Source organism: Falco cherrug, chromosome 1 (genome assembly GCF_023634085.1).
Source record: "Falco cherrug isolate bFalChe1 chromosome 1, bFalChe1.pri, whole genome shotgun sequence".
Taxonomy (NCBI): Eukaryota; Metazoa; Chordata; class Aves; order Falconiformes; family Falconidae; genus Falco; species Falco cherrug.
The window spans coordinates 89,572,404-89,591,320 of NC_073697.1; the positions used below are offsets into that span (position 1 = coordinate 89,572,404).

The 18,917-nt window shown below is 38.4% G+C and overlaps 1 protein-coding gene across 3 annotated transcripts; it reads right to left on the reverse strand.

The window, feature by feature from the left end:
- Nucleotides 1-367: 367 nt before the first annotated feature.
- UPB1 (beta-ureidopropionase 1) lies at nt 368-18,472 on the reverse strand. Of its 3 annotated transcripts, none has more exons than XM_005445247.4 (10): nt 18,276-18,467; nt 17,381-17,552; nt 15,773-15,860; nt 14,960-15,054; nt 13,479-13,640; nt 9,309-9,478; nt 5,731-5,812; nt 4,878-4,920; nt 3,598-3,752; nt 368-784 (listed from the first exon to the last, which is right to left on the reverse strand). In XM_005445247.4, the coding sequence occupies exons 1-10, from the start codon at nt 18,374-18,376 to the stop codon at nt 701-703; spliced, it is 1,152 nt and encodes a 383-aa protein (XP_005445304.1). In that variant the 5' UTR covers nt 18,377-18,467; the 3' UTR covers nt 368-700. The 3 variants fall into 3 exon arrangements, with proteins under 3 accessions (XP_005445304.1, XP_055560979.1, XP_055560965.1); XM_055704990.1 differs by lacking the exon at nt 368-784 and adding an exon at nt 1,077-1,722 and having other exon boundaries at nt 18,276-18,470; XM_055705004.1 differs by lacking the exons at nt 368-784; nt 17,381-17,552 and adding an exon at nt 1,069-1,722 and having other exon boundaries at nt 18,308-18,472.
- Nucleotides 18,473-18,917: the final 445 nt, after the last annotated feature.

Sequence of the window (18,917 nt, forward strand, 5' to 3'; positions counted from 1 at the left end):
GCTGCAGGGAAGTAGTTTTTAGTACACATCTGTATCCCTAAGAACATCTCATGGCTTTCTGTGTGCAACCATCTGTCTGCAGCACTACTTCTGTACCTTGAGGGAGGCCCATCAAAGATACTGGTCCAACTGTGGTTGTAATAGATAGTGTAAAGGGAAACAGACCCAAAGTGGTCTTGCTTTAAAGTACCCATAGATTTTCGGCTAGGACGTCTGGGACATTGCTTAGCTCTAATGGAACTGCATCAATAGTTCATGATTTAAAAAACAGATGAAAACAATTTATGCCTCCTTTCTCACTGAATTCTGCATTTGAGTAGAGGATGAAAAATGGAAACCAGAGGTAAATAGACACACAATGCAAAGCTTATGTAAAATTTTTTATGTCCTCTGAACTCATTATCTCCATCAAAGTATATCATGGTACTGAATAAATTTCATCAACATTTTATATCAGTGCATTCCTACTGGGTACATTCCTAGTAAGGGACAAAAGTTTGGACCCAGAGTAAATGACAAAAAGCCTTAACCCCAAGAAGCCATTTTTCAATTACTTAACGCTTTTTTGAATCCTATTATTGAAAAATTGATTACAGGAAATTAAATCAACAACAATAACTTGTGATCCACAGTAAAGCTATCATCCATCAGAACCTTTTAACTTGTTACATAACATCTGAATGTAATGAGATGCTCTCTCTTACTCTTTGATTATATTCGGTACAAAATAAGGCTGGACTGCTTCAGTGAGCTTCTCTGCATACATTTCATATCTACCAGTCATCTGGAAAAGAAAAATCAAAGCTTCAGTTCTTCTAGTGAGCTATGAAAGTACTTCAGTAGAAAATATTTATATATACTTGGGTTTTTTATGATGATATATTTAATTGCCCCAAACAGTAAAATCATAATTAACTCAAAATGCAAGACCTCCAGTGCCTTAGCACAAACTAATATACTTCTTTTATAAAAGAACTTGCATTGTGTTGCCTAAAGCTATACCTCTAAAAAAGAGTAGAAGTGCATTTCCACTCTAAAGAGTAAAACTTTAAAATGAACACCTTCAGCGCTCCTTCGTTTACAGTCATGTCCGCTGACTCATTACTTATGGCTGTTTTGGTTATCCTGAATAGCTGAAAGTTGAATGTGAAAGGTGGACTTACCTCTCTTATGCATCAACAATATTCTCTTTAAGTTATGTCAATGAAGGCAAAGGAGTGTATTTGTAATTATGTTTTCATATTATGCCCTTGACAACCGATGAACCTTGCTGCCAGCAGGAATTTTGCTTATGTGCCACTGATGTTATTTGGGCTGCTCTTACTTTATCCAATAATAATACAAAACACTGTCACTGCTTTGGGTGATACAGTAAGCTAGGAGGCTGAAATATAGCATTTTACATAGTGCTATCATCCTCTTCTGAAACGCAGAGTCTACAACGTTGGCCCCGAGAGGAACGAATTACTTCTTTTGTGCCAGAGTGTAATGAGGCCAATTCATTTAACTATTTTGCTGCTCTGAGTTTAGCAAAGACATTTTACTTCATGTCCCTTTCAGGCATCATTGAATACAAACTGCAGATACCAGAGCAGGTTAAATAGTTCCTACTTGCTGTCAAGGGTTTTTCTGCAGATAACTGATGACTTCATACTCCCTCCTTCCCCTCATAGCAAGAATTACTTCTGTCTTGGCCACAAATGAGGGGAAAATAGATATGCCCTGTCACATAAACAAAAGCCACAGCTGTGCCTTATGTGCCAAAAGACCAACAATATCAATCCACACCACCGACATAAAACTAAGGTGCTGAAAGCACAAGAGTTGAATACAACAGAAAGTAAGCAATTTATACAAAACAGCTAAAGGTCAGTGTTTTGCCTTTACTGTTTGTTTTTCATAATCAATACAATTGCTTGTGTTCAGATACCCCTACTAAGGTGTTAGAAGCAACGCTCCATGTGCTTCCTGACACACTAAACCTCTACCCTGCAATAAGGGCCTCAGACTTCAGTGGCAAAGCAAAACTAAATGCCTGCCTGACTTGAAAAAAACCTGGGAAGCTCTCAGCAATTTCATTCCACTATGTCAACAACCATATACCTACCACATGTATCTGTAAAATAACAAATACAATTCTGTCCAGAAGATGACCTGAAATTACTTCTTGTCTTTAGTCTCTATATGGATTGGCAGCATTAGCAAAGAAATAAAACTCTAGCTAAGAAATTACTATGTTTCAATTAGAAAGTTTTCAGCATTTCAAATCCACAAAAAAAGTATTTTTGCATCAAATTGAAATCAAAACACATTATATACTACACTATATTGTAATGCATAAGGTGGTTCCAAATAAGCTAGCTCTATAAAACGAACGTATGCTTGCAGTAACATTATGTACAAGAATTGACATTCCTTGCAAATGATTACTTATTTTAAATACTAGATTATCACTGAAGAACCTGCATTGTGATGGTTGCTAGCCAGGAGTTAGGACTATTAGCCTACTTACTTAGGATTCAAATCATGCTGATCTTAAGAGAGGACAGGAAATATTCTAGTCTCTAGCAGTACTGAGGACTAGAACAAAAAAACCTGCATCCACAGAAGTAAGCAAAATGTTTTGTTCATCACAAAAGCCTATGTAAGAAGTTGCCACCTCTTTTCTCCTTTTGCTTGCCTCATTTGTTGTTCCAACAGAGTATTTGTGGGGCCTGCCATAAACTTGATCAGACTAAAAGAAGAAACTAGTGCCATTTGTTTGTTTGAAAATAAAAATAAAAATCTGGTCACCTCGCTAAACCAATATACAACATAGCACCCCACACAGCTTGTACTTGCACAACTGAAGGGTTTGCAGCTGCAGTGCTGAGGTGGCAATTTCTTAAACCAGCACTGCTGCTGGGCAAATTAAATTAAATTACACCCTCAGGAAAGATGTTCCAAATTAGCTCCATCTCAGAATACAAAAAAAATAAGTAATAAATAAGTTTGTTAAAGTCACGTGGAGAGGCTTGCAGCCATCTTAATCTGATACAGATAAATTCAAAGGTGTGTTAGGATGCTTCAGAGATTAATGTACACAATTCTTTCTTTGTGGCTATCCAGAAATTCAGGGAGTTAACACTGCAATAAGTTTGCATTCAGAAAGTTCTCAGAAGCTTAAAGATTCTTTTGATTTTGGGTTTTCAGTGAATTTCACCAAAACTGACCAGTAAGGCCTATAAGAATATAAAGAACTACCATATTAGGCCTGATCAAAGGCCCATCTCAGCAACAAATGCCTACGTTTCTTGCATAAGGAAACCGCACACATTTCCCCTAGCAGTCTTCAGAGCTCAGGCAATCCACACTTAAGGACCAAAGGTTAAGTCTTTCATTTAAAGCTATTAGCCTAGTTTCCCTGAATTTGGCTGCTCCTTTTCAGAATCCATTTATGCCTTTAGCCTCCAGAACATCCTGTCAAATTAGTTCAATTTAAGCTTCAGACCATTAAAAAAAAAAAAAAAGTCTGCCTTCTAACTATTGTAAGATCATTATGAAATCTTGTTTGTTCTAATACCATATGTAAGTCTACTTCTTTATATGTAGGCTTACCTTAAAATTCCATTTGTCACTGACTTGCCTGCAAAGATTTAGATCCATCTCTACCACCAGAAGTCCATCCTGAACGCGAGAGAGACCTGGGGTCCTGCTGCCATCTGGTGCAGCTACGTAACTTGAGCCATAAAAATAGCCCAACTCATGGTGTGCTTAAAGAAATTTTTAAAAAAGAATGTTAATGCAATATGCAAATAAGTATACAACTTCACACGCAGTGTCCCATAAAACCTGGCTCAATTTCTTGTGGTTGCTTGCCTCCTGTGCTTTAAGCAAGGTATCATCCTGAAGAGTCACAGCACAATCCTAAGATAACTGCAGCTTTGACCAGTAGCTATTTTCACACACAGTACAGCTTTGACATATATCAAATTAACAGGAAAAAACTCACTGCATTGCCTTTTAAACAATGCATGATTATGCTTTCCCATTATTAAGTCTCTGAACGCAAAGGCTTTGCTTTCATTGTTTTTTATCTGGAATTTAAATGAGTTCAAATTGTCAAATCATACATTTTCAAAACAGATGACAGAGATGAACCCATTCATTTTTGAGCACAAGGTCAGAGGTGAAAACACGGGGATTTGAGGCACTGAAAAAACATCTTACTTTATGTTGCACAACTCTGAGTTGTGCCAAAAATCAGCCACATCTGTTGTACTAAGCAATGCATGCCACTGACCTTTTCCATGCAACTGCTACAAACACTTAGCTCCCAAACTAGCTAGAAAAGTCTCAGACCCACTCCAGATGAAACCAGGCGGCTTATAATTTGTCACAGGACAAATTACAGTATTTCAACATATAAGTGAAATACACACAAGCAAATCTCATGCTTTTCTTTGAGCAGTCTCTTCTTTAACTTGCAGCAAATCTCTGAAAAAGGGCAAAATGGCTTGGCTGGTGATTTAGGCTAGGGCTATTACTGTTAATCATCTTAAAACTACAAATAAAAAAGCATGCATGTACTGGCAACACTGGCTAATTTGTATGATTTTTGTCTTCCAGTGCTACAATACTGCATTGACTCCAAAACTTAGTCCTTTGAAAGTATACAGAAGCCTTATGCATCAACTTCTGGTAACCACATACCACGGTACCACCACCTTCAATAGGAAGTGCTGTTTTCCTCCAGCTTACAAAACAGCAGTCTTATGTAAGGCAGTCGCTACCTACCGCAGCTGTCGTGGGAGAGACACTTGCAGGAGAGCTATCATTTCTTTAGACTTTCTAGCTAACAATTATTAGCAAGCACTGAACGTGATTTCTGCACATACCTTCTCTACCATCTCCAGAAGTAAAGGCATTTTTGTAGTATTCCTGTGAAATAAGAAGAATCCGTAGGTGGCAGTATAATTCCATTTCTTCAAGAAATCCTTGCTAGTCTATCTTATTCAGTACGGAAATTTATATAAATCCAATAAGATTTTTTCTGGCATACTATCAGAACTGTCTAAAGGGAATCACCAGAGGGGCCTAGTTTCTACAATGTATAGGCTGGAAAGCAGTATCTCTCTGTATCACAGCCTATTCACACACTTTGGGGAACATGCCTCGTATCAGTTTCACAAGTCTAGAGAAGCAGCAAAAGAGGAGATATTTAACCAAACACATCTTTGTGTATTACAAAAGGCAGCAAATGTATTCACATAACAGCAAGAACAAGTCTAGGATTTTGCAGGGAACCTAGTAAAAGAACACACATGTAAGAATGTCCTATTGTTGGCGATAATAATTCTCATTATAGAATTTCAGTGTCCAGAAAAAGGCAGTACCTGCACAACAGCAGCCGGTTGTGTACCACTAACTTGAGGATACATTTCATTTTCAGTCACATTGGCTAAAAGAATACTGATTTCACCATAGAAACTAGGAGAATTAGCAAATGGGCGGGTGCCTATTACAAAGAGAGTGATTCAAGAACAGGAAGCAGCTGCAACCAAAAAGTAGGCTGCCAGCACAAGGCAGCTCTCAATTTCTTTTATCGCTGTCCATCTTCATATTATAAACACTAATAGAGTAGTTACACAGTAATCTATGCAATCTAGTGCTATTCAGTTTATTACCTTGAATTAACTAATGCTACAGTACCTAAATTTGGAAATGAAATAATAAAGTGAAGATACGTACCGTTCCTACCCTGTTGATGGCACAAGTAAAACAGTGATTAGCTATGGCAGCATTTCTTGCTTCAATTGGCCACAGTGACTCGCTGCAATACACAGAAGAGGAGGCAGGTATTCACTGCTTGTCTACTTCAGAGCTAAATTTAGATTATGACTGTTTCACACTGTATATATTCTGTCAAAGAAGCCAAAGTTAGCTTCTAAGATTGATCGTGCTCTTACAATCAAAACCTCCCCAGATACAGCCAAGCACTGTAATTATTTTCTGCTAAAATATAGGTATAAACAATTCTATCTGATAACTTGGTAAATATGGCTTTGTCATGGCCAAAAAAAAAATAATTAAAAAAATTAACACATCTCAAGATTTTCAAAGCAATTAAAGAGTAAAATGTTTTACTCTTCAAATTATGTAAAGGGTTTACACACGTGCTTTCACATTCCATTAACTTTCCAATACCAAATACCAATATACCAAACATAATTCTGCAGCAAAGCTAGAAGAGATTCATGCAAGTTGCCTCCTTTTTTTCCCCAAATGGTCCAAGAGAGGCTTCTGCGGCAGTGAGTGAAAAAAGAAAATTAATTATAGGAATAATAAAAAAAAATTGAAGGAGAATAAAAATCCATTTCCACCAAAATTTCCTACTTCTGTTATTTCAACCACAGTTTTCATAGCACTTTTGAGTAAGTTACCTTTCTGTGGTGGGCTGATGAAACAGAAAGCATGTTTAGCAAAAGCATCCTGGTAACTTCCCAGTAATTATCTACTAAATCTAAATTATCTCACTAAATTTACAAAAAACCAAGAACTGAGAAATGAGAAATAGAACATTCCTTCTCCTTTAAAAGCCTCTACCTCTTTTCTAAAGGAGATTTCAATTCTGACTGATGTTTAAAACTGAAATAGTCTTCTTATGAAATAGCTTGATACACAGGGATCAGACTGGTTAATAGAAGGTCTGGTAGTCCTCAGAGCTCCAAAACAAAGGTGATACAATTTGTACACTCCTGTGATAGCATGTACCTGCCACATTCTGAATATCAAGACAAGGTTGCAAGCATCTGACTCATTAATCTCCCAGTCAGGCTCAAGAATCTTGAGAGATGGTCATTGGACTGATTGAAAGGACTTGGTTTATTGCCTCTTTTCTCAATTGCTTTGAGTCTGGCAGCCACCTCTTCTAAGAAAAAGGGATTTTATTGAAAAGCTCCAGCAAATTACAATTTCACAGAAGAGAGACAGGAAAAAAGGCTAACGCCAAGAAGCGACCCCAGAGACAATTTTTACATGGGCCTCAAGAGTCCTCTTCCTGCAATAAAAATTCTATGCTTAAAAACAACCAAGTGAAAGCTAATAATTAGGAGAGTCTGAAGCACACAGAGTACCAATGAAGTGCTGTATGACTACAGGGTAATTTCTGTTTGCTCTTCTGTTAATGTAATGGGCTATAAGTAGACAAACATCACAAATACTCCAATAGTGACATAAATGCCCCAAAAGCATTGTGTATTAATTCATCTCTTTTCAAAAGACATTTCCCAACACTAAAATTATCTTTTTTTTTTTCCCCAACCTAAAATTTTTTCCCAACCTAAAATTATCCTTTACATCAAAAAATATTAAAGGCAGTTTGAATGACAGAATACTGCATCTAATCCACAGTTCTACTCTCCAGGTTTGTAAATACAGAGTTCTCTGCTTCAGAACTAGCTGTGTGTAAATTTTATGCCTTTAATCTGTATTTAACCATTTGTACCCTATTATGAATGCTTATCATCCTCAGAATTTTCTAGCAAAAAAAATTGTACTTATATTCTTGGACCTTGTTACAGAGACAGAAAACCTCCAAATTTACATTAAACAGGTAAAGTGAGAGGATTAGAGGAATCTTGAAGAACTGGAAAATGCTGGGGGAAAAAAAAAAATCCCTCTTACATTTCTAACTCTTCCATTGTCTTGCATATCCAGTTAGCAAGTCTATACTGCCTGAACATTGCATACATTAAGGTTTATAAACTTACACTGGAAAAATCTGTTCCTCTAGATTTAAAGAAATAAAAATGGAAGTATTCTGCACTTAGTCCATGCATACAAGCCTAGCTGAAGAGAGAGAGAAGAGAAATGAGAAAGAATTTTTACTGTTATAAGAGATCAATATGTCTTCTTTGTTTGCTACAGGATTTATTTACTTGTATTACAATATCATCAGTAACAATAAAATACGCTTCTGTTAGCTTCCTAAAACTTTCCTTTGGAGCTGGAAACTCAAAGACACTTCAGCTACCCCAAAATATTTTTTTTTAGCTCACAAAGGAAATGTCTTTGTTTCAAAGAACTCTGCAAAACCAGACTTCCCCCATTGACCTTGTAACAAAGCTAACCACTTATGCTGAAAAGGGTTAAAATATTAATACTTCTAATTAACCATAAACTACCATCACTTCCTCAGTCATGTATATGTAATCATCACACATTACTAAATTACTTTTCAGAGGCTACTGTTATCAGTGGGGAAAAAAGGAAACCACAAAGAAAAATCACAGTTGTTCTACTATGTGTTAAGCTGATGCATAGACACACTCTGGAATCCCATACCTCAATTTACAAATTGTCTAAGTTGGAACTTGAAAGTATCAAGTAGTACAGCAAAGGACAGAATACAATGAGAATGAAAGGAAGGCATGGTGATTTTGTCAAGAAGAGTGCTCAAGAGCCACTGAAACCATTTTTACAAGGTTTCCACCTAAAGAAAGCCCTCCCTGCCAGCACTGAAGAAATGCAGTTATTTTGCATCACATTATAGTACCCCACACAATACACAGCCTGTGTCAGACAATGCTTTGGAAGCATGGCACATTCAAAGGTTATTATATTGAAACGTGACTGATGATAATAATGTAGAGGCAAAGCATATTCAAGAGCTAATCCACAAATTAATCATTATGGGCTAGCTAAGAAGTATACTTTCTTAGCTCACTGAGCTGGTTTTCTTTTTTCTTTTAGGAAATCAAGTCAGTAGGGTGCAATTAATGTCAATCTGCAGAAGATTAATCTCAAGGGAAACAGTTTACACTGGTTCAGTCTGGTTCAAGAGGCCTGATAATCACAAAATTGCCAACAGTTTTAAAAAAAAGTTTCTGAGAAAAAGGTTTCTCAGCTTGGCTCTGAAAACTGGAATTTGATATCTACTTATTGACTCCTAGGTGGACAACGCAAGCTGGCAAGCTAAGTCTGAATGCAAATTACTACTGCCCATCATAAAACAAAAATACTACATAGATAATCTAAATAAACTCTTATTAGTTTTCAGGATGCTAGCTGGATGCTTGTTAACTCTGACTCAGAGGCAAAAGTCCTGCAGATGTACAACTGAAGTTCTGGAAGAGAATCAGTGGCTGTAAGCAGACTGGTAGCCCAAAACTCCAGGTGGAGAAGAATGCAGATTCCTTCATGAAGGCAAAACAAGGAGGCTATATCTCCAGTTCCAAGACCTTAGCAAGGTGTCCCAGAGAATGAGGGGCTCAGAGGTTCAGTTAACCAAGAAAGCATGCAACAGCCTAAATCAATTTGTATTTTACCTGAGAGATCCAATAGTGGCTGAAGGGTTAAAGATGATCTCTGCTCCATTCATACTAAACATGAGCCAGTTCAGAGGGTGATGGCGCCCATAGCAGATATTCACAGCAATTGTTCCAAACTGTGTCTGAAACACCGGGTGTCCTCTATTTCCTTCCATATAGTAAGTAGACTACAAGCAAACAAAACAAAACAAACAGAAAACCACAAAACCACTTCTTAAAAAAGTGAGAAGTACCACCTCCAACACTGCTTTGACACTTCCCATTTTCTGGTTACCAGCCTCAAGTCATTTTAGACCATGAGTAAGGACAACACCCTACATTTAGTACAGAGCTGCACTGCAATGGGTATAGAGCAAAAAGTGGCTCTCTTAGACTGCTGAGATCAAATTCAAGACACTTTCTGTTTCCTTTCACTTATACTACACCTAAGCACTGTCTGACTTTAACATAAATGCTTCTACTAATGCTAGAAACTCCTGCAGAAGCTTAAGAGAGATCCACAAGTCACCAGACTTAAGGTACCTCTCTTGGTACTTTCACCACATCAGAAGATTCTCTTGTCTCCAGGATCCTTTGATTCTGATTAAAGATCAAAAAGATTAACACTGTCTAAAGAACATGGAATTCCTTTAGAGTCAGCTTGTTACATAATGACATGCAGTAATTTTATGAATGCTATAAGGAAATAGCGTATAGCTAAGACTGGTTATTTAAATTTCCTATATGCCTGTTCCTCTGAACAAACAGAAGGCTTGAAATAACCACCAGGAAAATCACAGGATAAATCTAGAGAACACTCCTTAAAGAAACTGGAGCCAACTGTTGGCTAAAAAGATCCCGTTTACCGTATGCTGCAAAATTTTATCTTATCATATCAAACATTTCTAAACAGAAATGCACTGGTTCCTGTAAAAAGTACTGGTAAAAAGAAGGACAAGGCATTGTTAACAGCTATCAAGAGAGACAAACATTCACAGAGATATTTTAAATTAAATGTACAGAAATGGTTCTTCCCAGGTGCAAGAAAAGGGTATGTGTGGAGTCACTCACACTTGCTTGGCCAGTAGTAATCAAAACCCCAAGACATTAGCAGGAAGAGCACAAAAAACGTAACAGAAAACATCATTTTGCTGGTTTATAAGAATTCTGCGTGCCCACAGCTTGAGTACTCTGGGCAATTCTAGTGTCTGCATCTCAATAAGGATGGAATAAGCAAAGGCAACTGAAACTATGAAAGGGATGGGGCAGCTCCCTTGTGAGGAGCAACTACAAAGGCTCTTCAATCTGCAGGTGGAAGGCTGAGGGTAGTATGATGAGTAAGATCTGCAAAATCACAAAAGCGGTGGACAAGATAAAAACAGAAATCCCAAAGCAGCAGCAGTAGTGGGTATTGACTAAAATTACACTCTTACACCTGTTTTTAACCAAAGTAACTTTTTCTGTGCAAGCAGGCAGTACACTTCTGAAATGTGCTTCTTTGTTAAAGCAGGTTCAGAACAGATTAGACAAAGTCATTGATAACACATCCACAGATATGAAACGAATGAGACAGGAACATGCCACCCAACATTCCTAACACAATGACTGTGGATACCAAGGGAGTACAAAAGTTGCAGAGTGGCCAGACTTATTCCTAACAATACCTTTTTGTGATGATCTCAGAGACAGAAAAGCAAGGTACACAACCCACCAGCCTGACCCAGTGGGGCACGTCTCTTACCATATAAGAAAAGCATGTTGTAAAGCAACTCCCTTTTTACTGAAACTACCTGTCCATGGCAACAGCTGCTGCCATTGGTCTTGAAGGAAGCCGAACCACATCAGGCCCAAAGCAAGCACAGTTACAGTCGGGGAACAAACTAGGGCCTCAACAAAGTGTAGAACGGCATGCTAGACACAGGGGGATCATCTTCTGAAACCAAGGATTGGAGGTTCAGTATGCCCACTAAAAGTGACATCTCATGTTTCTTATTATCAGGTCTCATGAAATTGCACAGTCCTTGGGCACTGATTTTATCTCCTTTCATGTCTGTAGAGAACATGCCATGTGGCAGGCACTCACACAATCCTTTTTCAAAACAATTCCGCTGATTGAATATATTTCCATTTTTTCTCTATTCTCAGTTTTCTTTCATTACAATAGGAGAAGAAAACCAAGAATGCTATTGCTTCAGGGAATTCATCAGTTCTTATTTCTTTATTCCTCACCAGAGGTCATAATCATCTCCACAGCAACAAACTGTGATGTTTCAAGACGGATTGATTTTTGTTTATTTATATGCCCTCCCACACATGGCTGAAGAGGTTACAGACCAATCTCTTTCCCCTTTCCATTTAGTTCTCACCGATTCAACAAGGCTGATTTTAACAAGGCTCCCTTCCCTATCTGCTCCACAGAGACAATCCACAAAAAATAATTTCAAATTCAGGGCTTCCTTGGGGGTTAACTTTGTTGATAAAGAAAACAACATTAAAGTAACAGAGATGAGCATAAACCTTCCCTGTAGTCTTGGTGGTTTCTAAAGTTCCTCTATTAGAATTGCTCAGCTTAAAAGAATGGACTTAATGCTTTGCTAACAAAACTAGTTAAAAAGACAGTACTGTTTTGGGTAAATACCACTTGCACCTATAATGAGGTAGCCACAACAAGAAATGTCAAATCATTATAGTATACCTGCAAGATATAGACGGTTTTGTGCTAATTCTGGCGTTATAAGAACTAAGTCATTTTTGGAATTATGCAAAACTCTTAATGAAACCCTATTTATACTTCACATGGAAAAGTAAAAAGTTGCCTTTCATTACACTCTTCTTGTGCCTTTCATTACAGTTTCATAGCTGGAAACAAAAGTTTCTTGGAATCTGTTGATGCTTCACAAACCACTGTCTGGAAAACTGAAAGACATCATATTTAGCACAAGCAACAGGAATATTTTTTTGTTGTTGTTTGATTACAGAAGGAACAAATAAAGGATGTGAAAGTAACCAAAATTCATTTTTATTAGTGCTTGTATTTTATACGGGTTTGCTAGTTACTGTTTTGCTAGCTAGAAGATAGATCCGATAAAATAATATTTAATATCAAAAGAATTGTTAAACACAGAAGTCAACACTGGTGACTGACAGGCCTGTGCCAAAAATCCATTGTGTAGAAACCTATTAACAGCCGCCTCTGAAGAAACACAAACCAGTCTGATCAGGTCTGGAAGCCCAGGTCGAAACTTCCAGAAATCTTTGAACACAAAGTTCCAACACTCAAAAACCCCTTTTAAAATTAATAAAAAAGCAGTTTAGATTCTGAAGCCTCAGTTTAGTCACTGGAGCATTTGGACAGGGAACAAAAGCAACTGCAGGTATACAGCAGCCCCCAGTGCTTAGAAGAAAGGCTCTGTTAATTACTCACCTTAGCTGTCAAGGAGAGATTTAGTTAGGTAAGACAATGTATTTTTAGACTTCGGTTAATTTTTAATCTTGATCTTTCTGTTTGTGATAATTCTATGGATGGATAAACACATTTCAGATCTACCAGTTTTCTTCTGATGCTGCCTTCACTACCAGTTCACTTTCTAAAGCTGATTCTGCAGGACAGCCTAAAAACTGCTGGGGGCTTCAGTGGAAGTAATGTGATTAGTAAACAGAAGATGCCATAAACCAGCTATTCAGTTAGAAGCATAATGAATTAAGGGATTCTTTTCAAAGAAATAGAAGAAAAAGAATGTCATTTCCACCAAGACAACCTCACAGAGAAACAGAGATCAAGACCATAAATAATGCTTACACATGAACCATGAAACAGTTGCCCTCCAATTTAAAGTAAGTTCAACATGCACAAATGCAAAAACTAAGTCAATCATTCACAACTAACATAAAGCGATGACTTACAGAATTTTGTTTTAAAGATCCTCTATACTTCTCTAGTTTCCATCAGGCCAAGGAAGAGTACATGACAAAGATTCAATGTTATTTGTCCTTTAAGAGTCACCACTCTCTATTCTTGATAAATTAACTTACTATAATGTCACCTGAGGAAAACTGATTTGAACTTTGTGAACTACGTTTTCTAGAAATACATTATGTTTCCTGCCAATGACTCTGCTACAACACATGCTGACATGAACAAGAGCTGCAAGGTAAGATTAGCCTGATAATCACAATACTGTGTCTTACCTCATTGAAATCTCCAATCCTTGGAATATGATTTTTCCTACTTTTGCCAAGGACAGCTCCAGAATTAGAAATGACCACTGCAGCATTCCACAAAGTTCCCCCGTGTATTTCATCTCGCTCCAGGATTGGAGATACCACAACCATGTTGTATTTCTTTGCCAGCTATACAAATGAACACAATTCTTCTATTAAACATAAGCCTTCAGGATTTTCACTTTTTGTTCATAAAGAGGGATTAAAAAAAGTTTTAGTCTGGTACATTACTCTGACTTATCAAGCAATAACGCTTACACCCACACTGGCATGCCCACATCACCACAGTTTCTTCATCAAAGATAATTACATTACAGAGAGCTTTCCACTTAAATCCTCAACTAGAAATGCAAGGTACCAACAGGAAAAAGCATCCTAACAGCAAGGGTCAAACTACAAAGCTGACCTCTGTCTATCCACAGATATAGAAATATACCATGATCCCATCCCATTCTGGTATACCACTTAAGTGGCATACCAGATTGAAAGACAAAGACACCACAGCTGAAAACACTTATTAAAAAAAATAATATATATATATATATATAAAAGGGAGAATGTAAACTAGCATTGCATGTTAACTATGAATGTTAAAAAACATAGGTGTGAGTGAGAAATATAGCAACTTCTGACTGCAAGTTTACTAGCACAGTCTTTTCCTTCAAATCACTTTTCTTTCTCCAAAGATCCATAGTGTCATTAATTCCATAGTGAGAAGCAACATGTACTTGCCCTAGATCAGACTAAAGATATGCTGTCTACAAAAGCTTAATAGGTCAGTGCATATCTGGGAAAATTTGACATTAAAACAGTCTGCTGTTTCAATTAGCTGTAAAAGAAAATAATTTAAATTCCTTATTAGAAAAAAAAAGTTGTCAGAAAACAAAAATAAACTCTGCCACCCTTGCAATCAACACTCTAGAAAAACAAGGCAGTAACAAATCTCCTTGGTTGCATAAAAATCCCTCTACATTTTGTGTCATTTCACAGGGAGTAGCAAAAGATTTGTGTGAAAGTGTTCTTTGTTCAGAAACGGCTAGCTATTCTTCTCCTCACACCTTCATACAAGCATTGTTTAATGCTCAACTTTTCTATGCAAGAAACATCTTTTAAATGGAAATTTAAAATACTTGTGTGAAGAATCATTCTTTCCTTGTAAAATTCAGGAATAGTTAAATGGGCAGTTTCCTATGCCTTCTATGGTAAAAGGTAGTCTATAAATGCAAAGTAGTTTAAAAAAATAAATATAGAGCACAGTTGTTGTTGCCCATTTCTACTTCGCTCACTATCATATTTGTCAAGCAAGCTGAAAATTTATTTTTTATTATTTCAGTTTTCTCAGTGGTACAAGACCAGTACATAAAGAAGAAATCCATGCTAATCAGTATCAGTTATGGGCTGCGGTTGGAGGCTAGATGTAGGGGTTTTTTGCTTGGTTGTTTTTTTACCTCTTGACAGAATTTTGTTGTTGGCCCATCCTCTGCTGACTCAGCAAATTCAGTCCAAGGAAGCTTCTCTCTTGTACAAAAAGCAAAGGGCATGGCTGAAAAACACCAATGCAAGACAAAATTCACAAGAATATTCAAGTCGCTCAAGAAATACACACCATTTACATGAATACAAATTACAAAATTAAACAGTTAAGAATGATTCAACTGCTTTCCTTGTTTAAAGGCAAAAGCCATTTAAAAATACTTTCAGCAAGGGCAAAAAGTTTTGGCCCTATACAGAGCAAAGCAGAAGAGAAAGAATGTAACTTAGTAAAGTCTTACCAGAGATAAAAATACGAAGTACACCCCAGTCACTAGTGTACACTTTCTTCGAATAACCTGTTTTCACAAACATTTCACGAGCCTTCATTTTGGTTTTTGTCTCTTATTACACCTCAAAACACCATTTTAAGTGAAATTCTATCTTTTAATTTTAGTATCTGTCTAGAAAAAACCCAGAGTTTTAGGAGGAAAAAAAATAATGAGGAAAAGATCACAAAGGATGACACAAAGAAGCAGCACCCATACAAGTATCACTATTGCAGCATACACTAGTCTTCAATACAACAGACTTCATGTACATCTTCCATACAGTTCTGCTAACTGAGACTTTTTGTTTTTTCCTTTAGAAAGCAAATCAGTAAAGTTAACTGTTTAACTCAGATGACCTCTGCTATTCACTTACAAGACATACCTCCAGTACAGGATACCTGTTAGAATAGAAGGAACTTGACCTTGGACAATCTAGAAGGAATCACAGAAAATACTTACTCCAAGCCTCCTGGAAACAAATTATGTTGACACCACATAATGCAGCTACTTCCACAATCTCCTCAATTCGTCTGTGCAGTGCAGCCACCTGATAGCAAGAAGTGTCACACTGAAAAAAAAGCTATATGTTCTAACTCATTTGCACATTAACAGCCTGGATTTACAAGCTTTGTTACCGTTTAATTTATCTTGTTCTGTACTTAGTCCCATTGCTTTCAGGGAGGGTAATTCAACAAGTTATCATTCCTGAACACTGATAATAGAAAGAATTAGATACAGAATTTTAAAAGCGTTTCGGTGCTGAAAATAGAGAAAGCAATCCAACGGAATTCTAATTCCATGGTTACAACATTTAAATATATGGCAACTCATGGCTGACTGACTTGCAGATAGAATCTAAATCAGCAAAAATTATAATTCTGCTGCTCATTGTAGACAACCTACAGAAGGATGTTAAGTAAACGCGAATTCAAAGGCAAGTACTCGGAATCTTAAAACATGTGGTAAGGACAGCCTGTTTCCTTGGTTATGTGCAAATCCTGCTCACACAGGTGGATCTTGGACACTCTTTAGAAGTTAACAACTCCAAATGGTTTTCTAAACCCCTCTGTCCTAAAAGGCAAGTAGATTTTCAAGAAAAAAACATGAAAACATTTTTTAATTAGCCAAAAAACATTGTTTCAAAGTACTTTTTTCTTGACTATTCTACTTAAAAGATAATAGGTGTAGCACTTTGCATTGATATTTTCAGGTGTCAATAAAAAAAAAGGACACAAGATTAGTCAACAGTGACCTACAAACTCAACAACTGTATACTGATTTACAGCAGTAGTTAACTAGTTATTTATAAGGTAAAATCATTAATATAACTGGTAGTCTTTTCAACAGATGCTACAAAGAATACACAAACTTGATCCATTTACTGAATTGCTTCCATCTGTGACAGGTAATCTTTCCAAAACAAATTTATTCAGAAATGTTCTGTCCTGTCACTGTACAAAACTACTACTCCAGGAGATTTTATAAATGTGGTATTTTCTTTCACTTTTTTAAAGCTACTTTTAGGAGGGTGTTTCTATGCGTATGTGTCACTTCAATGCTTTTGTGTCCAAGATGTTAAGAAATGATGGTCACCTTGTAATAAGATCTAATTTACTACTGCACAAAGAATAATGAACACAGCTTTATTAATCTGTGTTTACTCTAATGGATTTTCCTATAATGGAACATTTCTCAATTAAAACAAGAACTGCACCTGTGGTTTCTATGGGTTGCCATCTCTTGATTTTGGGTAAATCATTTTTTGTTTCATTTCAGAGACAAAGGATTTTAATTTACAAAATTGGTACTAAATAAATAGCTTTAGAACTGCAAACTGGTTGGTTCACTAGGTAAACACAAGAGGTGTTTCTGAGAAACAATAAACCAGAATGTGTCATTGTGATTTCTTACAGTATGCTGTGTTAAGATAGTGATGGATCCTATATTGCCAGAACATCAGCAGACATTTCACGATGGAGTTTCTAACATCAACAACTGAAAGGTGTTTTTTCTCAATCCAGCAGAAGAGGAGTTACACACAAACATCCCAGATCCCAGTTTGGGTACCTGGACTGCCACTGGTGTGTCTGTGGGAAGTGGAATTTTATTCTGTACCAGTCCCACTCGAACAATACGTGGCCTTCTCAGTTGCTCTGGGGCAGCTTCAAATCCATAGCCCTGTAGCTCAAAATCTCTTTCTTGAGCTGCTGATAGAGCAGCAGCTGGCAAATTAAGTTTTCTGGATTGAACAAGAAACAAAGACATTTCAGTGTGAGATGTTCTTCTTTCCTGCTGTGAATGCAATGGACCAAAAGGATCACAGATACTGTCTACCCCTGAAGAGACACCCAAGCTCCCATGCCCCAATTCAGAGCTATCAGACAAGGGAACAGTCAGGCAGTAGCCAGGCTGTGCAAATCTGATGGCTCTCCTCCATGGCAGCAAACTCCCAGTGTCCTCTTCTGTGACTGTGATTTCCAGATGTTAACACCTTGCTACAGAAATCAAGGAACACATACATATAAACGTTCACCTGCCAGCCTCAGATGATAAACACTGTCCCTCCAATGTATTTTTCCTCATGTTAGATCCCCACTTTTCCAACTCGCTCACCCCAAAGCCACGACCTCCCAATTGTCCCCTCAAAACTATTCCCCTTGGGCCTTTCATTCCTGTCAGCCACCCTCTCACACAACCTCTCCAGTGCCCCACTTCCCAAACCAGGATTTACCTCCAAACCACCCCAGTTACCTCACCACGGCCCAACCCCACCGCAGCACCACAAGTGCCATAGGCCCTACTGTTAGTTCGCCTTTCAGCCCCCAGCCCTGTGTCCTGCACACCCACCCTCGCACTGCCTCCTTCGCCTCGCCCCGAGCTGGGCACCCCACAGGGGAGGAAGGCGCCGGGGCAGGACAGGGCACCCCCCAAGGCACCAGGCGAGCCTACCCCACCAGCGCACCTCGCCTCGCCGCCATAGAGGATCCGCTTCACCTCAGCGAGGTCCTCGGGTGGGATGCACCGCTCCAAGCATGCCTCCAGCGACACCAGGCCTCCCGCCATGGCACGGCGCAGCGTGGGATGAGGCACGCCAAGGGCTGCGCTGCTGCTGGCCGTCAGGTACGCGCTGGCCGTCAGGCAGGACTGCCCTCTCGGACTTTACCCCAGGGTGGCCCCCACCCTTTTCTCCTCGGGGCGTTTTGGCGGGAGCGGCTCAGCCCCAGGGGAAGGCGGCGCCACAAGGCCGGGCTCCCAGCGCTGTGGCCCTGGGCACTGGTGGCTGGCACAGCCCTGCGCCCTGGGCACTGGTGGCTGGCCCTGCACAGCCCCAAGCGGGCCGAGAGGCATGGACGTGGCCGTTCCCGGTGGCTGGCCACCTCGGCACCAGCTCCTCGGCCTCAGAAATAACTCGCGGAACGTCTTTAGGAGGTTTTAATGATACCGTTCAATAAAAAGGCTTAGAAATAGAAGGTCATAAAAATGGCAATAGTTTTCACTGATACGTGTGTGTCTATTTCAGTTGCAATAAGACTGAACAGGAGCCACTAATAAATAATTCTGTCTTTAACATGGATTTGAGGACCAATATAACTGAAAATTCATC

Coding starts and splice junctions, on each gene's coding strand:
- UPB1 (XM_055704990.1), bottom strand. CDS start 18,376: ATGGCGGGAGGCCTGGTGTCGCTGGAGGCATGCTTGGAGCGGTGCATC. Junction 15,861..17,380: donor ACACACCAGTGGCAGTCCAG/GTACCCAAACTG, acceptor TCTTGCTATCAG/GTGGCTGCACTGCACAGACG. Junction 5,813..9,308: donor GCCACTATTGGATCTCTCAG/GTAAAATACAAA, acceptor TGTGTATTGCAG/CGAGTCACTGTGGCCAATTG.